The 9,446-nt window shown below is 44.0% G+C and overlaps 1 protein-coding gene across 1 annotated transcript in view; it reads right to left on the bottom strand.

Annotated features, from left to right (window-relative positions):
- Nucleotides 1-9,446, bottom strand: part of DMGDH (dimethylglycine dehydrogenase) — a 94,131-nt gene that overhangs the window by 82,972 nt on the left and 1,713 nt on the right. The window contains exon 2 of the mRNA XM_004703522.2: nucleotides 5,112-5,286. Coding sequence (XP_004703579.2) covers nucleotides 5,112-5,286 — 175 coding nt within the window. The remainder of the gene's footprint in view (nucleotides 1-5,111; nucleotides 5,287-9,446) is intronic.

Genomic DNA, 9,446 nt, shown 5'->3' with positions numbered 1-9,446 from the left:
TCTATCACACTTGGCTTTTGTTGACCAGTTCCATCAAACTGCATTGAACTCAAACTGCATTGACTCTCCTTTTGGAAACCATAACATTTTCAACAAAGCAGAATAATGCCTTTATTCCTCTCTTTGGAATCTCGGCATAAAAGAAAATTATTTTTTTTTAGTTAGTTCTTAATAAGCTATATCCTTGAAACTTTGGTCTCTCTTCTTCCAAGAACTAGCCCACCCAAACCAAACTCCCCTGCTGTGGAGTCAATCCTGATTAATAAAAATAGTAACAATAATAATGAAAACAAGTGAAACACCAAATAGGGTTTAGGAGACTGGGAACCTTGACAGGAGTGGAGCAGATAGCTTCATCTTTCTCGGAGAAGTGGCTCATAGGTTTGAGCCACCAACATTGCAACGAGCTATGATTGCTACCTTTTATACGTGGGGTGTCTGAGAAGTCAACTGACAGGAAATCCTAAAATCTAGTCACATTTTCATCTCAATTAGCCAATACTCCACCCCCAAAAAAACCAAACAAACCCCTCACTGGCATCAGGAGGGAACGCCGTTGCATTGTGACCCTATAGGACAGAGTTGAACTGCCTCTGTGCATCTCTGAGTCTGTAACTCTTTATGGGAGTAGAAAGCCCCATTTTTCTCCCACAGATTGGCTGGTGGTTTTGAACTGCTGACCTTGTGGTTTGCAGCACAATTCATTACCACTATGTCACCCAAACCATACCAAGCTCACTGACATCAAGTTAGCTCTGATTCATGGCTACTGTCACCAGGGTTCTTCATTAAGCTAATAAGCAATTACAATATGAAAGTGTATGCCTTCATTAGCTGGAGGTGGTAGGAAGTGTAAGCTTTCCCTGCCCTTCCGAGTGGCCTCCTTTCATCCTGCTTCAGTTTTCTTCAGGCCCTGATGCCCGTTCATCACTGTCATCCCTGTGGACCATGTCAGCCCTGCTGGAATGTGAGCGCCCAGGAGACAGAGATGTTTGGTCTCCACTGCTGTGTTCTTATCTGCTGGCCTGACACAATGTAGACTCAGTGAGTATGTGTTAAGTGAGTGCCTGTATGAACCCAAAAGAGAAGTGGTCTGAGATGTTCTTGGAGAAATGCAGGCTTTCTTTGAAGTGGTCACGTGAAGTCTGGGTGTAAAACCCAGTCTGAGGAGAGAAGAGGCAGGGGTGAGGGCAGCCTGCCTGACCCCTCTCGCAGGTATGAGAGGCCAGTTCAGGGAAAAGTGGTGAGGTAGGAGACTAGTGGACTGTGGAGACTCTGTGCTCAGAGAACACCAGGGATCTGGTCTCCTGGGCAAGGGATGAAAGGTTTGAGGAGAAAGGAAAGCATTAGAAGAGAACCAAGCTTGGTATAATTTCTCTAGGAGCCTCTGGGTCAATGTGTGTGTGTGTGTGTGTGTGTGTGTGTGTGTGTGTGTGTGTGTGTGACAGAGACAGAGATGGAGACAGAGAGACAGAGAGCACAGGCACTCTGCTGTTGCTGCTAGGTGCTGTCAGGTGAGTCCCGATTCACATGGAGCCCATTTACATCAAAACACTGCCTAGCCCTGTGCCATCCTCATAATGGTTCTTAGGTTTGAGCCCATCAATGGAGCCACTGGGTCAATTCATCTCATTGAGGACCTTCCTCTCTTTTGTTGCCCCTCCACTTTACCAAGAATGATGGATGTCCTTCTCCGGGCACTGGTCCACAATACATGAGATGAAGCCTCCCATCCTCAGCTCCAAGGAGCATTATGACAGGCATTCTGGGGTGGATGCTTACATCATCACTCTCCTCCAGATTCAACTAGAGCAGCAGTTCTCAACCTGTGGGCCGCAACCCCTTTGGGAGTTGAACGACCCTTCACAGGGGTCGCCTGGTTCATAACACTAGTAACATTACGGTTATGAAGTAACAATGAAAATCAATTTATGTTTGGGGAGTCATCACAACATGAGGAACTGTACTAAAGGGTCACGGCATTAGCAAGGTTGAGAATCACTGTACTAGAGGTAGGTAACCCATTCATGCGCAACCCTCCACGCCAGATGGCCAACAGATTTGGATGTCAAAAGCCCCTGAAAGCAAGGTTCTCACCTGTTGTCTCAGGAGAGGAAAGCTAATGATGGAAAGGGATGTTGAACAGAGGCTAACACAGCCCACCTCCTCCAGAAGCAAACGACACCCACGCTCCATATAAATGTCCTCTCCCCTCCTTAGCAGACCTCAGAAATCACTGGTCTGGCACTAGGAGAGCAGTGTTGATCACCTCATTTAGCTGAGCTGCTCTCCATTAGAGCCCAATGATCGCATACTCTGGGGCACTTAGATGTATTACTAAGTATGCAAGGTTGACTCACGCGTGTGTGTTATTTCATTCACAGTAACACTAGGTCTCACATTCTCAGTCTTCGTAGTTAAGTGCTCCTGAAACCAGCTGGTATCTCAGACCACAAAATTAAAACCATAATCGAATGCACATAAAAGGACCCCTCAGCCCAGGGGAGGGGAGTGAAGGACTTGAAGCCATATTCGGGATCACTCAGCCAGTATCCTTCAAAGCAAAAGTTAACATTTATTAAACACTTAGCATGTGTTTCCCCAGCACCATCGCGCAATTGTGGTGCCGGCAAAGAATAACTGAAAGTCGTACAGACTGCCGGAAAAACAAACAAACCGGTCTTGGGAGAAGTCCCGTGAGAACGCTTCTCAGAGGCAAGATGGTGAGACTTCATCTCCCACACTTTGGACATGCTGTCGGGCGCGATGCCGTGTCCTCAGAGAAGGACACGGTGCTGGGTAAAACGGAAGGCCCTCGACGACACAGTGACACGGTGGCTGAAACCGTGGACTTGGACATAGAACCATTGTGAGGATGGCACAGGACCTGGCAGAGTTTCATTTAGTTGGGCACAGGGTCCCTATGGGTCCCTATGGATCACTATGGTAACCAGCTCAACAGCACCTACTGAAAATAAGAAGCCTGTCAGGTCCTGCTCCATCTTCACAATCGTTCTATGCTTGAGACCACTGTGGCAGCCACTGCATCAATCCATCTCATTAAGAGTCGTCCTCTTTTTCGCCTAAGACCTGGTCTCTCCTCATGCTACTCCATCAGGACAGGGACAAATAACTTGCTGGAATTCACATGGACAAACAATGGCAGGGTCAGAATGTCGACTCAGAAGATACACACTCAAGGTGCTCACTGTCATCCAGTCGATCCTGACTCATACCAACTTTAGAGGACAGAGTGGAAGTCTACTGCCCCTGTGGGTGACTGAGACTGTAACTCTCTGTGGGAGTCGAAATGGCACCTTTCTCCCAAGGAGCAACTGGTGGTTTGGAACTGCTGATCTTGAGGTTAGCAGCCCAACATGACACCACCTGGGCTCCAGCACAAGAGAAAAGTATAATTGCCTGCTGCTACCTAGAGGTGCCTCAATTAAACTCAATTAAAGGAAGTGCACCTTCCTCTGCCATGAAAAGGCAACTCGCTCTAAAAAGTTTGTTATGCGAGAGGGAAATAGATCTATGTACTTATATCTATATGTTAAGAATTAATGTAGCAGAAGGACATTGGGCCTCGATTCAAGTACTCCCTCGACACAAGAACACTTTGCTCTAATAATTTAGCATTCTGTAATGCTCACCTTCCTGACACGATCACTGAAGACAAAATGGGTGCATAAGCAAATGTGGTGAAGAAAGCTGATGGTGCCCAGCTTTCAAAAGATATAGCTTCTGGGATCTTAAAGGCTTGCAGATAAACAAGTGGCCATCTAGCTCAGAAGCAACAAAGCCCACATGGAAGAAGCACATGTGTGCTCATGAGGCGTCGATGGGATCAGGTATCAGGCATCTAAGACCCAGAACAAAATCATATCAATGTGGATGGGGGGCAAGGAGGGACGAGGAGTGAAGACTCAGAGCCCATCTGTAGCCAATTGGACATCTCCTCACAAAAGGATCACAAGGAAGAGAGAACCCAGTCAGTGTGTAGTATAGCACTGATGAAACACACAACTTTCCTCTAGTTCTTTAATGTTTCCTCCCCCCACTATCACGGCTTCAATTCTACTTTAAAAATTGGACTAAACCAGAACATACACACTGTTACAGATAAGAGCCCGCAACACAGGGAATCCAGGATAGATAAACCCCTCAGGGCCAACAATGAGAATAGAGATGCCAGGAGGATAAGGGGGAGGTGGGGGGAGAAAGGAGGAATCGGCCACAAGGATCAACATATAACCCCCTCCTAGGGGGATGAACAACAGAATTGTGGGTGAAGGGTGACAGAGGCCAATGTAAGATATGAAAATAACAATCCATAACTTATCAAGGGTTCATGAGGGAGAGAGGGTGGGGGCAGGAGGGGGAGAAAGGGGGAGCTGATACTAAGGGCTCAAGTAGAAAGAAAATGCTTTGAAAATGATGATGGCAACATATGTACAACTGTGCTTGACACAATGGATGAATGTATGGATTGTGATAACAGATGTAAGAGCCCCCAATAAAAGTATTTAATAAAAAAAAAAGTTTGTTATGCATGCAATGGAAAGGGCATTACCTTCACCCATCTGGTAAGTCCAGAGAGAAGTAATCTCCCTTGGGGGCTTTCTTTAGGGTGTCTTTGATGGAGATCATCATAAGGGGGTGGGGGTCATACAGACGTGAGTCATGCCCTGATTGCCTTGGGGAAGCCCGATCTTGTAAGCCCTCTGTCTACCACAACAGACATATCCGCATCAGGGCCCCATTTTCTGCTCCAGAAACCCCATCTGTGACTATGACGCTTTGATTTGCCCCCAAACATGTGTGTGTGGAAGTTTTCCCCTGGCCTCCCATGTCCTTGCTAAAGTTCTGTATCTCAACAAACCCTTCAACGCCGTTATGACCATGGGCCAATGGTCTCCCCTATCTGGATAATACATCTTTGTCTTCTCCTGGTCCTGTTGAAGACTATAATAAGCGTCCCCTTAAAAATAATAACAAATAATAAAAGCTTGTCATGGTGAGTTACAAATGGGAAGGAAATCAATTGCACTAGCACACAATTCAGAATGATAATTAGTTTCCATATAACAGTTTTGAGGTGTCATTCTTACTGCGTGCCAGGTAGATCCAGCGGTGAGCTCTGATTTCTCCAGAAGGACCACGTCCTTCATCCCTGCTTTGGCCAAATGATAAGCCAGACTCACACCAACGCAGCCACCACCAATGATCACTGTTTCTGCTCGGTCTTTCCATTTGGTCTCTGTAGATAAGGGTGATCTTTCCTCTCTGGAAGACAATATGTTTTAGAGGTTACTTCTCTAGGCTATGATAACTTTGTTCAACTAAGCTGCTTCCAGTACCTTAATGTTTCTTTGTTGTTGTGTACCATTGATTGCTTCAGACTCATAGAGACCCTATAAGACAGGGCAGAACTGCCCCATAGAGTTTCTAAGACAGTAATCTTCACAGGAGACTGCCACATTTTTCTTGTATAGAGTAGCTTGTGGGTTCAAACCATCAACCTTTGGGGTTAGTGGCTGAATACTTAACCACTGAGCCACCTGGGATCATTCACTGTCCCTTTAGACCCCTTTAATTTGAGACCATTCTTCAGATTTTCTTTGTGTCTCATGATCTCGACATAGTTGGGGTACTAGGCAGTTGTTCTATAGAATGCATCTCATTCACATTTGACTGGTCTTTCCACCAGTCAGATCGAGGTAACCATTTTCAGCAAGAATACCACTGAAGTGATGTGTCCATCTTTTTTAAAGGGATGTGATACTAGTTTATCCAAATACTTGTCCTATGTTGGATGACCTGTTTAAAACGAAGTAATTTTATAAATATGTGTGATGCTTTTAGACTATATAAATATCCTATTCCTCATCAAACTTTCACTGATTGGTTTTAGCACCTATTGATAGTTTTCTAATTCCAATGCTCTATAGATGTACATTTGAAGAGTTTAGATGTATAGATGATAATCAACTGTAAAGAAGTACTTTCCTTGCTTCCTGGTTTTCTTGCTTATTTAAATTAGTAAAAATTCATGTAAATTTGTGTTATTCAATGGGATACAATCCATTACTATCCTGAGTTCATTTTAATGCAATGTTGCTCCCAATTTGGCCAGCAAGAGTCTTTCAGTTGACTCCTGTGTCCTTTTGACATGATCGAGGGTTCTCTGCACACTTTCTTACTCTCTAGAGTCATGTGATGTCCCAGCACTTTGGTTTCAGTGACTCAGAAGTGACTTTCATCGTCTCTTTGTGTGCTTAAGAAATAAAATAATATACTCATGACTGCTGACTACTTAACACAGAAATAAAATTGCAAATAGTCTAGGGATATCTTGTACTCTAATTGAAACCATTATACTGGTGACAAATGAATAGAAGTGAATATATATATATATTATATACATAGATGTATCTATACCCATATATATTATTTACTTCAGCACATGGCTGGGTGGAACATAAAAAATAAAGAATTTCAGCTCAGAAAGCCTGAGCTTGAGACTCCCATCTAATTGATTATTTTAGGAACATTTACTCAAGGGACTAAAAATTTCATCTGTAAAATGAAATTATGAAGGTTCCATTTGGTAATAAAGCATAAAACATTATCAAATGAATATTATTCCTTCTGCCCAGCATAACATAATGGGTTTCAGACCAGGTATCATGTTGGTGGACTGTATATAAATTATCTTAAATTCCATTTGGAAGTAATCTGGGATGGTTGTAAAAACACTTAAAATCAAATAGAGTCAGAGATAGGCAGAAACCCAAGTTACCTCTCTTCTATTAGAAATGGAAAGTTTTAGATTGCCAGTGTGCTTGTCCAGCTGCTTCCCAAGAGGAAACGTCATCTTGATTGTTTGGAATTGAGTATGTGAAGAGCATACACTAGACATACATTGTTCCATTCATATTTATTCAGTATGAAACTGTACACTATTGAAGAGATAAAAATCTACCTGTGGTATAGTTCTGGATTGGCTATTTCAATGTCCAATCAATTTAAAACAGAGCAATACCATTTGGCCAAATTCCTGCTTCAATTTGCACTAGATTAAAGTATTGTTAATGTTATAAACATCTATGGGATGTCTTAAGAAACCCAGGTTGTTCAGTGATTAAGCACTCAGTTGCTAACCAAAAGTTGGCAGTTCAAACCCACAGACTGCTTCATAGGAGAAATATGAGGTAAGATTATAAGAGACAAGGAAAGATTACAGCCTGGGAAACCCTATGGGACAGTTCTACTTTATCCTACAGATTCACTCAGAGTTGGAATCCACTCAATAGCAATGGGCTATGGGACATTTTACCATTTACAATGCACTTCTACATTTCTTCTCTTGTTTAACCCTGACACTGATCCTGTGAGTTAGGCAAAGCATGCACTCGTATCCTCATTTTACAAACAAGGAAGTTGAAACTCAGAAGTGTACGTCACATCCTCTGTAACTGATAGAATATCCCCTGTGACTTGGTGACCACTATATCCCCAGCCCTAAGAACAAGCTCACCACATCACAGATACCCAGAAAGCTCTTGTTGAATGAAAAAAATGGATGGGTGAATATATGGATGGGTGGAACTCAAAAGTAAATTTAGGATTCCAGAATTTCAGTTCCCAACATGTAAAATAAATATTGCGTCAACTCGCAATGCTGTGTGGTGCTAATTAATAAACATAAGCTTTGCCTTGCAGTCTCCAATCATCTGTCAACAGAAAAGAGTCAAAAGAAGTTCAGCATCACTCAATTTCAGTAAGTGCCCATGACAGGAAGGGAACACCATTTTCATCTGTCAGATTCAGCCACGATCAAAAGCTTGCTCCTCTTGGTGTCAGGAAAGCTGTGGACCCACAAACCCTCACACAGTGCTGGTGGGTGTGCAGTTTGCCACCAGTGATTGTGGGAATGATGTGGCTTTGTCTTTCAATATTTAAAATTATCTAGCAATGTTCATGCTAGAAATGGATTCTAATAGCCTCTCACGTGCACTGAAAGTACATAAGAATTTCACACCCACACTTTTGTCAGTAACAAAAACCTGGAAACAATCTAAATATTAATCAAAAGGTCACTGCTTAATTGTATTAAGGAATAATGATAGGATGAAAACCCATATGACTGGTAAAAACTGTAAATCAATAGGGGATGATATGGAACTGAGACCTATTGATAACTGTAAAAAGTTAGGTGTACATTAGCCAGTGGGGAAATGATTGAAGTTGGCACAGATTTCATTTTGCTTGGATCTACAATCTACGCTCATGGAAACAGCAGTCAATAAATCAGATGTATTATAGTAGGCAAATCTGCTGCAAAAACAAAAGCCCTTTGCAAGTGTGTGTGTGTTGGGGCGGGGGGTGGGTGTCAGCGAGGAATAAGGAGCACCTGACCCAAGGTCTGGCCTTTTCCATCCTTGTGCGTGTGAACGCTGAGCAATCCCTAAGGGAATCTAAGCGCGCTGATGAAGACTGTGGAATATAGCATGAATTGCCAGAAGAAGGCCTTCAAGCTTGGTAAAGGAGCAAGGAAAAAGAGGACGGCCCTCCATGAGATGGGTGGACACAGTGGCTGCCTGGATGGGCTCAGACCTAGAACATTGTGAGGGTGGTGCAGGGCCGGGCAGGGCTTCCTTCAGCTGTGCCGGGGTCGCTATGGGTCTGACTTGACTCACTGGCACCCAGCAACTACAATAACAACCAGAAGGGGGAACAAGCCTGTCTTGGAAGAAGGACAGTCAGAAGGCGTCTTAGAAGCGAGGGTGTGGAAACGGTTTCACGTACTCTGGGCATGCGCTCATGAGAGACTAGTCACTGAAGAAGGCCTCAATGAGATGGATTGACTCGGCGGCTGCACCCACGGGCTTAAAGGTAGGAATGATTAGGAAGACGCCGCAGGCTCGGCCCTCCATAGGGTGGTTGTAGATAAGGATGCCCGGGAAGTGACTCCCTGGCACCTACCAACATTGCCAATTGGTTCAAAGGGGTCCCTGCGTGCGTCCTACCACTGGTTAACGGCTTCAGCTGAGAACTAACCAGCTTGAATCCACCGCGGGGTGCCTCGGAAGCAAGGCCTGGTGATATACTACCAAAGCAAAGCTGCCATTGAAAATCCTTCGGAGATTTCTACTCTGACCCACACGATACCGCTAGGAACGCAAATTCACAAGAACGGCTTTTTGTTTTAATGCTGTCGTTTTGCGCCAGTAAAACACAACATCACACACAAACACACACGCGCGCGCGGCGGCATTTGTCTATTTATAGACCATCGCTGGATGAATACAGAAGACTTTGCTGTTAGCCGTTGGTGGGGAAATGGATTGGGGCGAAGGGCCTTGGCATGGGGAAGCCTTTGGTACTGTTTTCAGTTGGCACTGTTGTGCGTGGTAAAGAAAACATAGTTAATTTAAAAAGAG

The sequence above is a fragment of the Echinops telfairi genome, unplaced genomic scaffold (genome assembly GCF_000313985.2).
Source record: "Echinops telfairi isolate 266 unplaced genomic scaffold, ASM31398v2 ScPeMD7_7469;HRSCAF=8507_1, whole genome shotgun sequence".
Classification (NCBI taxonomy): domain Eukaryota; kingdom Metazoa; phylum Chordata; class Mammalia; order Afrosoricida; family Tenrecidae; genus Echinops; species Echinops telfairi.
The sequence above is the reverse complement of the archived record's forward strand: the minus strand, read 5'-3'. Positions and strand labels throughout refer to the sequence as shown.